Raw genomic sequence first — 15,879 nt, 5'->3', positions numbered from 1 at the left:
GAGGACCCATACATACAGAACTATAAAGCCAACTTTAGACAAACTAGTCTTCTATCCACTGAGCATAGCTCATAGATCAAGGTAAAAGAAATTCTGAATGGCACGTTACAAAATGGTAGATTGAAGAAGGCATACTATTCTTACCATGGGTTAAAGGGGTATTCCGGCCAAAAACATCCCCCATCCAAAGCCCCGATAGTTGTGCCGCGCGCTGTTAACCCTTCAGACGCGGTGGTTAAAGTTGACCGCTGCGTCTGAAAACGAAAGTAAACGGTTCCCGGCAGCTCAGTTGGGCTGATCGGGACGTCGCGATAAAATCGCGATGTTCCAATCAGCTGGGATGCAGGCGGAGGTCTCCTTACCTCTCTCCGCGTCGTTCGATCGGGGATTGATTGCTCCAAGCCTGAGCTACAGGCTTGAGCAATCAAGCCCCTATCTGACTGATCCCTGCAAAGCTATGGCTTTGCAGGGATCAGCATAGGAGATCAGTGTGTGCAGTGTTATAGGTCCCTATGGGAGCTATAACAATGCAAAAAAAAAGTGGAAAAAAAAAGTTAAACAAGGTCATTTAACCCCTCCCTACTAAAAGTTTGAATCACCCCCCTTTTCCCATAAAAAAAAACTGTGTAAATAAAAATAAAAATAAACATATGTGGTTTCGCCGCATGCGAAAATGTCTGAACTAATAAAATATCTAATTAATAAAATTGCACGGTCAATGGTGTGCGTGCAAAAAAATTCCAAAGTCCAAATAGTGTATTTTTGGTCACTTTTTATATCATAAAAAAATGAATAAAAAGCGATCAAAAAGTCCGATCAATACAAAAATGGTACCGATAAAAACTTCAGAACACGTCGCAAAAATGAGCCCTCATACCGGCCCGTACGCGGAAAAATAAAAAAGTTATAGGGGTTAGAATATGAGAATTTTTAACATATACATTTTCCTGCATGTAGTTATGATTTTTTTACAAAGTACGACAATATCCAACATATATAAGTAGGGTATCATATTAACCGTATGGACCTACAGAATAAAGATAAGGTGTTATTTTTACCGAAAAATACACTGCGTAGAAACGGAAGCCCCCAAAAGTTACAAAATGAAAATTTTTCTTCAATTTTGTCGCACAATGATTTTTTTTTCCATTTCGACGTGGATTTTTAGGTAAAATGACTAATGTCACTACAAAGCAGAATTGGTGGCGCAAAAAATAAGCCATCATATGGATTTTTAGGTGCAAAATTGAAAGCGTTATGATTTTTAGAAGGTGATGAGGAAAAAATGCAAAAACTGAGTCCTTATAGGGTTAAATAAAACGTAAAATCTATCTGCTATAGTATCATGCATTATATTGTATGGACTTTTAGTTATAAATCACCTATAAACAGACTTACTTTTGTAGAGTGAGGCTCAGATTGTAGCTAGCGGACTTAATTTTATTCTGGGCTTCTAAGTGTGTCATGCCATCTGTGTTTACTCCATCAATAGCCACCACCATGTCTCCCTGGTTTACATTGGACTGTGCTGCTTTACTGCCTGGTGTAACCTGATGAGGAAAGAAAATAAGAATCAAATATTAAAAATGTGTGATGCATTGAGAAAAAAAATATGCAGTAAAAATGTACAGCATTGGAGAACTGGAGACACATTCATACTGCTGTAGATTTAATGAAGGAGCAGCAACAGTCTATAATTGTGAGAATTTTATAATATAACATATGTTAAAGATTTCATAATATATATATATATATATATATATATATATATATATATATATATATATGTGTGTAGGAGAGCAAAAAGAGTAGTACACAATTGTTTCAGGTCCACAAATTAAGCAAATACACTTGCTGTGACCCTATAGTGACATCCTCAAACAGGGAGCAGGGCTCTTAACTACTCCCTCAAACACTGTTCGTGCCAAGGTGACTGTAGGGTATGCAGTTTGTCTTACTGTTTATTTTTGAGGGAATATCCTTTACCACAGCATACACTGTAACATATTCCTTGCGTGAGTTTAACAGTTACCTTGGGAGAAAACTCTCTGTGCCTCCATGGTTTTAACTACACCACTACCTTTTACTGGTGTAAATAATATGGAAGTTGTGTAATTCTTCCACACAATTCGGTTCTTTACAATCAGTTGTTACTGTGTTGTGGTGCTCAATGAGTTCCCACACCAGATGTTGTCTCAATCTACTGTTCCAGTCCAGGAATCTCTCTTGTTCACTGGCCCATATGTCAAAGGCCAGATCAAGCCTACTGCTGCCTCAGTGCTGGCTGCAGGTCACAGCCTCCTTTATTGTGCTTTTCTTCTTGTCTCCTTTTTTCATTAAATGTCTCTCATTAAAAGAATTTTTGCAATTGCACTCCTCAAAGCAAATAAAAACATCTTTGTAATATACTTTGTTTAACCCTTTAAGGACCAAGCCCATTTTGACCTTAAGGACCAGGCCAATTTTATTTTAGCATTTTCGTTTTTTCCTCCTCGCCTTCTAAAATCCATAACTCTTATATATTTCCATCTACAGACCCATATAAGGGCTTGTTTTGTCATTTTACCAAAACATGTATGGCGAACCCAAACAATAATTTTTTTAGGGAGGAAATTTTAATGAAAACCACAATTTTGCACACTTTGGAGGGTTTCGTTTTCACAATGTACATTTTACGGTAAAAGTGACATGTGTTCTTTATTCTCTGGGTCAATACGATTAAAATGATACCCATGGCTAGATACTTTTCTAATTTTTTACTGCTTAAAAAAATCTTAAACTTTTTGTTCAAAATCAGTAATATATCGCCCTATTTTGACCACCTATAACTTTTTCATTTTTCTGTATATGGGGTGGTGTGAGGGCTCCTTTTTTGTGCTGTCATCTATACTTTTTATTGATACCACATTTGCATATATAAAACTTTTAGATCTATTTTTATAAAAATGTTTTTTTTCTTAAATGTGTCAAAAGCTGCATTTTTGGATTTTTTGTTTGTTTTTACGTTTATGCCATATAGTGTCTTAATGGCACAGCAGCATGAGTAGTCACTAGGACTTCACAATCCCTAAGATTAAAAGATGAATTCTGAAATGTAAACCAAAATTTTGGGTAGCTAGTGCTACCATAACAAAAGTTTTATTCCCAGACCCAGGCCTAGCAGCATCAGTAAACCAAATATTGCCTTAGTAACACAGCCTGTAGTTGGCTGAAGCATGAGGAAACCATTGAAATGTATGATTTTTAAATTTAAGATTTTGAAATTGAAATGAAGGATTTTGAAATTGAGATTTCACTACTCTTCTTGACATACTTATTGCGTATATGAGGGGAGTACAATATGCTTCACTTTGTCTAGAACAGCAGGTGTTTACTATTGGCTGTCCTTTCACAGTATACAGACTCTTGACAGATTAACAGATACAAAATAATACGCTACTTAGATGTTGGTATGTGGTATGCACTTATGAGTGCAAAAAAATTTTGCTACAGTACGCTTAAAAATACTTATTTTTACCTGTGTCCCAGATTCCAAAATTCCTTTATAATCAGAAATTGTCAGAATACCACCTGACATTCAAAATAATTAAATGATACATACATTCTCTGAAGAAAAATATCCATAGTTAGATGACAATATGAGCATTGTGTGTTCCAGTGACATTAGCTCATCTCAGGAACAGGAAAACATGATACAACTTATTTCTGCAACTGAAGAACCACAACCACAAAATAATGAACAACTTAAAGCCTACTGGAATTGAGAAACTTCAAAATGATAAATCTACCACCTGGGATAGTCAGTCTATGCCAACAGAAGGTGGTCAGTATCCACAGTTCCCTGTTTCTGCTAGTCCTTGGCAATATTCCTTTTATTACTGGTCTGGTATCAACCTGGCAATAATACTGGGATAGTAACTCAAGGATACCCACATGTTTCCTACAATACACAGTCAATATATGGAGACCATATAGTGGCTGAATGACACAGCCTGGAGTTGACTGAAGCATGAGGAGACCATATAGTGTCTGAATGGCACAGCCAGGAGTTGGCAGCAGCATGAGTAGACCCTAGGGCTTCACAACCCCCAAGATTAAAAGATGATTTCTGAAATTTAAACCGAAGATTTTGGATAGCTATTGCTACCATAAAACATTTTTTATTCCCAGCCCCAGGCCCACCAGCATCAGTAAACTATATATTGCCTGAATGGCACAGCCTGGAGGTGGCTGACGCATGAGAAGAGACCATATAGTGGCTGAATGGCACAGCCTGGAGTTGGCTGAAGCATGAGAAGAGACCATATAGTGGCTGAATGGCACAGCCTGGAGGTGGCTGACGCATGAGGAAACCATATAGTGTCTGAATGGCACAGCCTGGAGTTGGCAGAAGCATGAGGAGACCATTGAAATTTAAGAATTTAAAATAGAAATTTAAGATTTTGAAATTGAAATTGAGGATTTTGAAATTGAACTTTTAACTCCCAAGTTTTAGTGTCCCGGGGTGTGGGTACAAAGGACCTAATCTAACAAGGAGTCACATGTCACATGGCAGCACAATGAGAGAGCCTGGAGGTGGCATCACAATAGGGCCTCACAATCTCTAAGAATAAAAGATGAATTTTGACATTTCCATTGAAGATGTATGGTACCTAGTGCTACCATAAACATGTATAGGTAATGTCCTAGGCCCAGCATCATCACTAAACCATGTAGTTGCTAAATGACACAGACTGGAGATGGCTGAAGCACCAGTAAACCATATATTGGATGAATGGCACAGCCTGGAGGTGGCTGAAGCATGAGGAGACCATATAGTGGCTGAAGGACACAGCCTGGAGTTGGCTGAAGCATGAGAAGAGACCATATAGTGGCTGAATGAGACAGCCTGGAGGTGGCAGCAGTAGCATCAGGAGTCCTGAAAGTGACCCGATGACAGAGTGGTGTGGTGAGTGGCAATACCAGTACCCAGTGACGAAGGTGGGTGAAAAAAGGTCTGATGTGGAGGAATGTTTGTAACTGGGGAGCAGAGCCTTAAATCTGTTTGGCACTATCCATATTTGTGAAGTGTTGGTGTGGCACCATGGTCAATCTACTCTCATGCATCAGGCATTGGTGGTTGGAAATCCTGGCTGATCCATGCTTGATTCATCTTCACAAAGGTCAGTCTCTCCACATTTTTCGTGGACAGATGAGTTTTCCTTGGGGTGACTATGGCCCCGCTGCACTAAACACCCGCTCTGATGGCACACTACTGGCCGAGAAGGACAGCTTTTCCAGGGAAAACTCTGCTAGTTGCGGCCACATATCAAGTTTGCCTGCCCAGAAGTCCAGCGGATCTTCAAGGTGTGTTGGCATGGGCATGTCAAGGTATGCCACCACCTGCTGGTTCCGGTCCTGCTCCAGGTCTACCTGCTGCTGTTGAGTTGCTTCACTATGGTGGGGGGGGGGGGCGAAGAAAGCTACTCATCAGCGACTGTAGACTAAGGCTGCTGCTGATGGAGCTGGTACTGCTCCTGCCACCCCACCCCTCCCCATCAACCATGGCAGTGGAAGGTGAGTGCAGGGGGCCCACCGATTCAGACCTGCGAGAGGATGGACGATGGCACTGATAGGCACCGGCCAACTGACTGCATAGGATGCCTCTGCAGTAGGTCATTTTGTCCTCCCTCTCATCCCGCTGCCGAATGGTGAAAATTCATCTGTTACTACGCAAGCAGGTGAGCATGCATCGCGCCATTTGTGCAAGTGACTTTGAGGGACTCCCTGCCTCTTTCTCCACTGCATACGGGCACGGGGTGTCTGGGTCCTTTGTCTCGCTTTCCTCATAACCCTCTAGCGACTCTGGCTGCTCCTGCTCCTCCTCTGCTGTCAGATTACTAGAAAAAACTCCCATTTGGCGAAACCTAAACTGTGCTCCACGGTGCCCCTCCCCCTCCTCCTCCAGTTCAGCCCCCACAGGACTCATGTGGCCATGAGATGTCTCCAGTGCCCTGACCAGCCATAATTTCCAACAGGTGTTGTAAGAAATGAAGCAGTGGAATGATGTCGTTCACTCCGTAATCCTGGCGACTTCCTAATAATGTGGCTTCCTCAAAGGGCCTGAGCAAACGGCAGGTGTCACATATTTGCTGCCACTGGTTCACATTGAAGTTACACAGTGGAGTACCCATATGAGCTTGGATCATCAAGAAATTGGTGATGGCTTTTCTCTGTTCGTACAGTCGGTCCAACACGTGGAGGGCGGAATTCCAACGTGTGGCAATGTCACAAATCAGACTATGTTGTGGGATACAATTCTGACGCTGCAGCTCAAGGAGGGTGTGCTTTGCGGTGTACGAGTGGCTGAAGTGCATGGAAAGTTTCCTTCCCATTGCTAGGATGTCTTGCAAATGGGGGGAACACTTCAGGAACTGCTTCACAGCCAGATTGAACGTGTGTGCCATGCAAGATGCATGGCTCTGCCTTCCCAGACGCAGTGCATGCAAGATGTTCTTCCCGTTGTCAGTCACCATGGTTCCCATTTCCAGTTTTCATGGAATAAGCCATACTCCGATTTCTTTACGAATGACTCTTAGCAGTTCCTCCCCTGTTTGACTCTTTTCGCCTAGGCAAACCATGTGAAGAACAGCGTGACACCGCCGTGCCCTGCACACATGGTATGCTGAAGGGCCACTGAAACATGTCTGGGCAGTGAAGGCTGAGGACATGGTGGAGGATGAGGAGTCGCGCACTGTCACAGGACCAACGGCCTGAGAGCGTGGAGGAGGAAGCGGCTTGACCTGTCAAAGTTGAGATTGTGGCTGTGCAGGAACCACATTCACCCAGTGAGCCGTAAAAGACATGTATTCTCCCTGACCGTAGTTACAGCTCCAGATGTCTGCGGTGCCGTGCACTTTGGTACACACTGACAGGCTCAACGACTGGACCACCTTCTCTTCCACAAAATTGTGCAGGGCTGGTACTGCCTTCCTCGCAAAGAAATGACGGCTTGGCACTCTCTACCTCGACTCGGCACAAGCCATCAGTTCTCTGAAAGGTGCAGTGTCCACCACTTGAAGAGGGAGGGACTGCAGCACCAGCAACTTAGACAGGAGCACATTCAGCTTCAGCGCCGTTGGATGAGTGGGCGCATACTGTTGTCTCTTAAAAAATGGCTTTGCCGATAGATTGTTGGCAGAATGGCTGACTAAAAGTAGAAGGAGCAGGAGCATCTGGAGCAACTGATGGAGGGTATGACACACAGCTCCCTTCGGCTGAGGTGGTGGAGCCTTGGCTGGCTGAAAGAGGGAGCGGCGTGCCACTGGGTGACGCAGCGGGCTGGACCACTACATCGGAGCCACGGTTCTCCCAGGCCGCTTTATGTTGGCCAAGCTTATGTTGACGCAGGGCCGTGGTGCCAACATTGGGACCCTGGCCGCGCTTCACCTTCTGCCAACATATCTTGCATGTGCATGTGAACCTCCTCTGGATGCTTGATGAAAAACTGCCACACTTTCGAGCAGCTGATTTTCCCACTAACAGTCCGCACTAATTGACTGCTACTGCTGCCATCTCCAGGAACCCCTGTTCCACTACATCCCGGGAAGGTAGGCTACCACGAAGCAGGTGGTCTCCACGGGGCACGTTTGGCTCCAGAATTTTCACTTCGCTGACTGCCAACCGTGTTACCGCCTTGCTGGCTCAGCTGCTGCCTCACAGGCAACTTGCAACTCTCTTTCCTGATGATTATGAAGCCCCTTCTGCACCTGGCTCCCAATTGCGATCGGCTTCATCATCATCAACAAGTGTCTGCGCGTCACTGATGTCCTCCTCAGGTTCCTCAACAGTGTCTGCTTCAGGATCCTGAACCCTTGCAACACCGCCTCCCACGTCACTCTCATCACCACTACTTGCCCGCACAGCGGAGGAAGCGGCAGATGTCTCCTCCACTTCTTGGCTGGGCAGTAGCTGCTGACTGTCCTCTTTTAGATCGTCCTCAGTGAATAGTGGAGCTAAGCATAAGATACTTCTGTAAGGGAGGGAATGGCACACAGCATAAGATACTTCTGTAAGGGAGGGAACGGCATAGGACAGAGGCAATGGGAGGACAGGGACTGCTCCCGGGCCATTCCAACTGAGGGTTGTGTCTGACGAACCCACCGACTGTTGACTAGGGGTGTCAGATGTCACTTGTGATGAAGTGGATGACCGTGTTAACCGACGAGGGCAGATGGGTTGCTGGTAGAGACACGACCGCTAGCTGATAACGGGAGCTCAGGTCTCTCTCTGCGACTCCTGCTGCCACTCGCCCCTAGTCTGCTGTGACCTCTGCCTGAAGGATTTAGGCCTATGCCACTCCTTTGGGCACGTCTTGGCACTTCTCTGCCTGACATACTTAGCGCGTATATGAGGGGAGTACAATATGCTTCACTTAAAACAGTATTTGTCTAGAAGAGCAGCAGGTGTGCACTTTTGGCTGGCCTTTCACAGTATGTAGTCCCTTGACAGATTAACAGGAACAAAATAGTACACTACTTTGATTTAGGTATGTGGTGTGCAGGTCCGAAAAATGCCCTACAGCACACTTAAAAAAGTATCTGAGTACAACACCAAATGATGACTACATTTGCCTGGACTTTCACAGTATGTAGGCCCTTGACAGAATAACAGATACAAAATAGTACACTACTGAGATGTATGTATGCGGTATGCACTTATGAAGGCAGAAAAATGCATTACAATGCGCCTAAAAACTTTGTAATTTTTTTTTAAAAACACCAGCTGGTGATTACTTTTGGCTTTACTTTCACAGTATGTAGGCCCTTGACAGATTAACAGGTACAAAATAGTACACTACTTAAATGTACGTATGCGGTATGCACTGATGAGGGCAGAAAAAGGCACTACAATACGCCTAAACACTCTGTGTTTTTGTAAAACACCAGCCGGTGATTACTTTTGGTTGTACTTTCACAGTATGTAGGCCATTGACAGATTAACAGGTACAAAATAGTACACTACTTAGATGCAGGTATGTGGTATGCACTGATGAGGGCAGAAAAATGCTCTACAGTACACTTAAAAAAGTATCTGTGTACAACACCAGCCAGTGAGTACTTTTGCCTGGACTTTCACAGTATGTAGGCCCTTGTCAGATTTATATGTACAAAATAGTACAATACTTAGATGAACGTATGCGGTATGCACTGATGAGGGAAGAAAAATGTGCTACACTATGCCTAAAAACTCTGTATTTTTGTAAAACGCCAGCAGGAGATTACTTTTGTCTGTCCTTTCACAGTATGTAGGCCCTTGACAGATGGACAGGCACAAAATAGTACACTACTTAGATGTACGTATGCGGTATGCACGTATGAGGGCAGAAAAATGCGCTACAATGCGCTTAAAAACTCTGTAATTTTTTTTTTAAAGCACCAGCCGGTGATTGTTTTTGGCTTTACTTTCACAGTATGTAGGCCCTTGACAGATTAAAAGGTACAAAATAGTACACTACTTAGATGTATGTATGGTGTATGCACTTATGAGGGCAGAAAAATGCACTACAATGCACCTAAAAACTCAGTATTTTTGTAAAACATCAGCCGGTGATTACTTTTGTCTGTCCTTTCAGAGTATGTAGGCCCTTGACAGATTAACAGGTACAAAATAGTACACTACTTAGATGTACGTATGCGGTATGCACTTATGAGGGCTAAAAAATGTACTACAACTGAAATCAGACCTATCCAAATGGGAAAGGAAAGACTTTTCCTGGCTGGGGAGGATTAATATTCTTAAAATGAATGTCCTCCCCCGCCTTCTGTACTTATTTACTAGCACTCCTGTTACTCTCCCCTGAGCTTTCCTAAAAGAACTGACTTCCTTACAGTCCAGGTTTGTTTGGGCGCAAAAACATGCTAGAATTGCAAGACACGTCCTCATCAGACGAAAGAACGAGGGGGGTCTGGCACTGCCCGATCTCCAATCTTATTATCTAGCAGCCGCGATGACTCGCATTCTGGACTGTTTTCATTACTCGGTAGACAACCAATGGATTCAGCTGGAACATGATGCCCTAGGATTCGATCCGAGGACATTACTGTGGTGTCAAAAAAAAACCTCATTCACAGTCTGGGGCCAGTCACTTACCCACGGTCATAGCTTCTATTCACGAATCCTTAAAACTTACACCACTAAAAACCCCATGTTCACCAGGAATGGACCCCTAACCCCGTTGTTCCACAACCCGGCATTCCCCCCAGCCCGATACAATAGAGACTATCTCTCTCACAGTAACAAGACTTATACTACGTTTCAATCTCTCCTCTCTGACAACGATATGAAACCCCTCTCAGATATCCTATAAGGGAAACCCCCTACCGCTATCCAACATTTCCAATACGCACAACTGAAACATTTTTATAAGGTGTCCCGTAACGCCTTGAACCTACATCGACCGCTCTCAGACTTTGAGCAACTCTGCATAGCCAAAAAAGACATTCAACACACAGTGAGCGCCCTCTACCCGCTATTGCTGGCATCGTCCATCAAAGAACCCTTATCTTGTAGGAATAGCTGGGAGAGAGATGTGGCTCACACCTTTTCCGACTCTGACTGGTCTCAAGCTCTCCACAACTGCCACTAAACATCGATCTCCTGCAAAGCGCACGAAATAAATTACAAAATTCTAACTAGGTGGTACAGAGTCCCGGCGCTTCTGGCCAACATGTATCTGGGAGTCTCAGATGTGTGTTGGAGATGTCGCCGATCTTTGAAAACCAGTTACCCAGGCCCACCAAGAGATTGATTTCATATATGCTGCTAGCAGCTAGATCAGTGATACCGCGGCTGTGGAAATCAACCATCCCCCCTACCGTCTCTACTTGACTCTCAGAAGTGGCAAAAATTAATAAAATGGAAGAATTACTAGCAGACAACCCGAAGCAACTCACGAAATATAACGCCATCTGGTGGCCATGGCTGACATTTATAGCCTCACCAGAATATGACACCCTATATCTTGAACACTCAACTGCGCCCACTGTGTCCCCCAGGAACCCTTGGTTGTACCTTATCCCTATGCCCTACAAGTAGAGACATAACCCACACACACCGCCCAACAATAGATCCTGTTCCAGGTGGACGAGCCCAGCAACAACTAGATCGTGTGGTAAGTAGAAACCTCCTGACACTTGGTCCCTTGCTGTTTGTAATAAGCCACTACCTCCCTCGTTCTCATGCTGCCCTCCTTCCCACTCCTTCTCTTCTTCTCTCTCGCCTTCTCTTCTTCAAACATCTCGCTATTCTTCAAGCCGCTTTCACATCTACCCTCCCCCCCCTACTATTATATAGATAATATGATGTCGAGGTGTTCTGCTCCAACGCATATACTTACACATATTTAGACTCCTACCTGACCTTAACCTTGCCTGATTCTCACCCTCTCTTCCACCTTGTCTATGATGTGCTGTCTGAACTGTAAGTAATACAGTAATTATACATATCACCTTGCTGTTGTTCCCGATGCAGCTTCGACATGTGAGTTGTTATTGTGCATTCGCATTGTTGTGATACTATTTTCTTCTATTTCTGAAAAACTTTAATAAAATCTTTAAAAAATGTGCTACAGTACCCTTAAAAAAAAACATATTTTTGTAAAACACCATCAGTACACAACAGGGCTGTAGCTAAAAAAAGCTGTGTACTAAACAAAAAATTGCACTTTGTCAAAGACTATTAGGAATGGACTGCTGGGTATTATACCGTCTACAGACTAGTGTAACCAGGAGATGATTTTTGGTGGAACAAAGACACTGAATTGCGCTATTAAAATTTTCCTGCCTCCTCTGCTAAGGTTTATGAAAATGAAGCAGCTTGTTGAAAGGTATGAGGCAACACACAGCTATCTGCCCCTCTCTGTAATACAATGCTGAAGAAAGTGACTGGGAGATTATTGGCTGCAGATGCAGTAAATATCATTGTCAGTGAAAAAAACAATGCTCTCCGTCCACGAGAACACTGATGTGACTAGGAGGATGTTAAACGCAGCTGGACTGCGCTTTTCTCTGCTGTAACACACACACAGGCTCTGCATCCTATGATCCTTCTGCAGTTTATTGTAACGAAGTGACATAGGGGTCACTGGCTGCTGATAGGCTGCATCCTGCATGTGATTCAGGGTCATCCTGCCTACTTCCCTTCCCGCCTTCCCAGCGTTCTTTGCCCCATGTACTGACATGTGGATCTGCCATTTTAGATGCCCTGGAGCCTGCACCATGGTAAATGGAGTTTAATGAAGCGATTTGCGTGCTAGAATCGCGGCAATATTCACATTCGTTGCACATCGAATATTTCCAGAAATTCAAAATGAATTTGGGTTTGTCAGCTTCGATTCGCTCATCTCTAATCACAGCATCTGAGGGGTTAATGGTGGACATCCGCCCGCAGTGTATGGCGCGAGCACCGTTCCGATGCACTCGGTCATACACAGGACACAAATGTACATCCTGGTGCGCTAAGTACCGCTGCACCAGGACGTACATTTACGTATTTAAAGGGGTTCTCCACTGTCCTGCCTTCCAGAGCTCTGCTCGCAGCATCCAGAAATTCATTACTCCGACGTCACGAGGGGGCGGGCGTGATGTCACGAGGGGGCAGCCTCGAACACGGAAGCCCGCATACAGCGTTCGGAGTAATGAACTTCTGGACGCTGCGAGCGGAGCTCCGGAAGGCAGGGCAGTGGAGAACCCCTTTAAGGGGTTACATTTTTTTAGTTTCCTATGTTTATTTGTGTTTAAAAAAGTTGCCACTAGGTGTCTCCCTAGTTGTCCAGAGCACATTTCACCCCATCTTTTGCACAGACTTTGGACTCCTGCCGGCCTGGCAGAAGTCCAAAACCAGGAAATGCTGAGGGGGGGGGGAGAGAAGTTTGCAACCTATTCAATCATAGCTCATCTCACACTGAACTGCTCTGGGTTGTGTGTAGCAGAGTGAGGGAGGAAGTTCTCCCCTGTATGGCTTCAGTTGATGTCACGCCTGCTGGGTAACGCCCCTTTCCAGTCTGTGAATCTGATTGAGAGTGAGCAGAAAATACAGAGCAATATGAAGGTAGAAAACTAACAATAAAATAAAGGCAGGGGGTGGTTTATCATGATGGGGGCAGTAAACTGGAAGGATTATAAAATTTAACAAGATCATGAGAGGTACTCTTTAACCTCCCTTTACCCCACACTAAATCGCTCTGTCAAGGCTGTTACCCCACAGATTCCAGGTCTCTCCTCCTCCTGGCTGGAAGTAAGAAAACCCTGTTTCCTGGCACCCAGTGACACCATGTATTCACCGCAACCCCAAGACATTAACATGAAACTTGGCACACATGTTACTTATATGTCAACAACAAACATAGGATAGGTGATTTAACCCTTACTCACCCCCATTTGCCAGGGGCGGGGTTCATTTTTAAAGTCCTATACAAGTCTATGGAAAATATATGTTACTGCATAACTTCCAAACGGCTGGAGATATTTTGATAATACTTGGTCGCATGTTACTTATATGTCTACTTAAAATATAGGATAGTTAATTTAACCCTTAACTACCCCCCTTTGTGAGGGTCGGGGTTTTTGTTTAAAGTCCCATGCAAATCAATGGGAAATGTATGTTCTCACATAACTTCTGTAGGGCTGGACATATTTCAACACCTGGTACAAGTATTACAGGTTGGGATATGAGGACGGGTTGGGAGGTCGGGATAGGAAGTCAAGATAGGAGGATGGGATGGTCGGGATAGGAGGTCGAGTTAGGAGGACGGGATATGAGGATGGGATAGGAGGTGGAGATAGGAGGACGGGATAGGAGGACGGGATGGTCGGGATAGGAGGTCGAGATAGGAGGTCGGGATAGGAGGTCAAGATAGGAGGTTGGGATAGGAGGTCGGGATAGGAAGTTGAGATAGGAGGACAGGATAGGAGGAAGGATAGGAGGTTGAGATAGGAGGTTGGGATAGGAGGTCGGGATAGGGGGTTGAGATAGGAGGACGGTATAGGGGGTCGAGATAGGAGGACGGGTTAGGAGGACGGGATAGGAGGACTGGATAGGAGGTCGGGATAGGAGGTCGAGATAGGAGGTCGAGATAGGAGGACGGGTTAGGAGGACGGGTTAGGAGGATGGGATAGGAGGAAGGGATAGGAGGATGGGATAAGAGGATGGGATAGGAGGTCGGGATAGGAGGTCGGGGTATGAGGACGGGATATGGGGTTGGGATATGACAAAAATATATGGGGATGGGATTTGAAGTCAAAAGCTTCCTCCTTTGTTGATTTTCCTCCCCAACAAGGATGAGGAAGGAAAAACCGGGCAACGCCGGGTACTCAGCTAGTCATTAATAAAAAAAAAGCTTAGGGTGCCCTGATCACCCTTCTTGATATGCCCTTTTGTACATGAGATAAGTGAAATTATATTTTGTGTGACAATTCAGGGAATCAGTTAGATGGGCATGAACTTAATTATAAATATGATGGGCAGAATTATATAGTCAGGGGTATGTATTCGGCATACGTGGCCCTCAATGTCAATCCTTCACACCCCCTGACTGTATAATCCTGTCCTGGCCAGATGGGTCCAATGTTCCTGTTACAATATCATCAGTAAAACTGCCTTTATAAAATCACAGCACATATTTCTTAATAAGACAGCAGCTTCCATACCATTGACTTTATGAAAACTACTTAAAAGGAATTTCAACAATGTCTATAAACCTGCCATGGTGATATTTAAAGACTGCTGTTTATTTTCATGCTTGCACTTCCCTGCATAGAATGATGAACTGTAGAACTCAAAGTAGCAAGACGACAAAACCACTGGTACCCAGAATGTAAAACAAACTTGCAGTCTTAAAATACCATAGTGAAAACCACACCTGAACCAGTTGAATACAGGATATTTTAAGAAGGTACATCAGCTGCAGCAAGTGACAGAATATTATTAGGATATGTTATCACTTGTTGATCATGGGAATCTGATTACTAGGTTCCTCTACCAGTCTCTATAATAAGAGGACTGCAGCGATCTGCACAGCCCTATGGTTTCTTCTGAAATTTTCCCTGCACAGAAGCAGTTCTGGGTGGATTGTAGCAGAAGAAAAAACATTCTTTCAGCAGAATCTGAATAAATGGAATTCAAGAAGATTCTACTTGGAATTATTTTAGAGCGGAATATATGTAGTGTACAAAGGCTCTGTCTTCTGAAGCCTGGTTAAGAAGAAACAATAAACAACCTTACAGCATATGACATAAGTGTCTATTTGGTGGGGATCCCATCTATTGGGACTACAAGGGTCACCAAAAGGGACTACAAGGGTGACCGCTTTCCGCTAGGGGAGGTTATTCAGACAGTGGAGCATTGTCAGTTATTTTCGTTTCTTCCATCGACCTTAAATGGACACTGTCAGATCCAAAAACTTTTGATATGTTGTAAAGCATGCAAAACCAATAGGTTTTGCAATTGCTTTCATTAGAAAAAGCCAGTCAAACAACTGCCCCCCCACCTGCTTGGACACATACTAGTCCTGCTGTGTCCATGCATCATCACCTACGTCATGGACCCATTTCCTTGATTGACAGCTGTGAACGCAGGGCTCACAGCTGGGGGAAAAATCCTCCCACTGTCAGCTTCCTCCCACTCACAGCGGGAGGAAGTACACTGTCTTCCCGCTGTGAGCGTGCTTTGCTCAGGCACACAAGTTGCTTCTGCGGGGAACATTTCTCTGCTTCTGTACCTCTGATCTCCAGGGGATCGGGTGACAGAAGCGATGTGCTGCGAGCGAGACAACCAACATGCATCGTGCTGCGGCTGGGTGACAGGTTACTTTCACTTTGCCTGCTCCACCACTCAGTTTCA

General features: G+C 44.3%; 1 protein-coding gene across 4 annotated transcripts in view; it reads right to left on the bottom strand.

Annotated features, from left to right (window-relative positions):
- LDB3 (LIM domain binding 3) overlaps window positions 1-15,879 on the bottom strand; it is a 201,262-nt gene that overhangs the window by 130,329 nt on the left and 55,054 nt on the right. For all 4 annotated transcript variants that reach the window (XM_056530802.1, XM_056530803.1, XM_056530804.1 and 1 more), the window contains exon 3: window positions 1,399-1,550. In XM_056530802.1, coding sequence (XP_056386777.1) covers window positions 1,399-1,550 — 152 coding nt within the window. The remainder of the gene's footprint in view (window positions 1-1,398; window positions 1,551-15,879) is intronic.

The sequence above is a fragment of the Hyla sarda genome, chromosome 7, assembly GCF_029499605.1.
Source record: "Hyla sarda isolate aHylSar1 chromosome 7, aHylSar1.hap1, whole genome shotgun sequence".
Classification (NCBI taxonomy): Eukaryota; Metazoa; Chordata; class Amphibia; order Anura; family Hylidae; genus Hyla; species Hyla sarda.
This window is presented reverse-complemented; position numbering and strand designations above follow the sequence as displayed.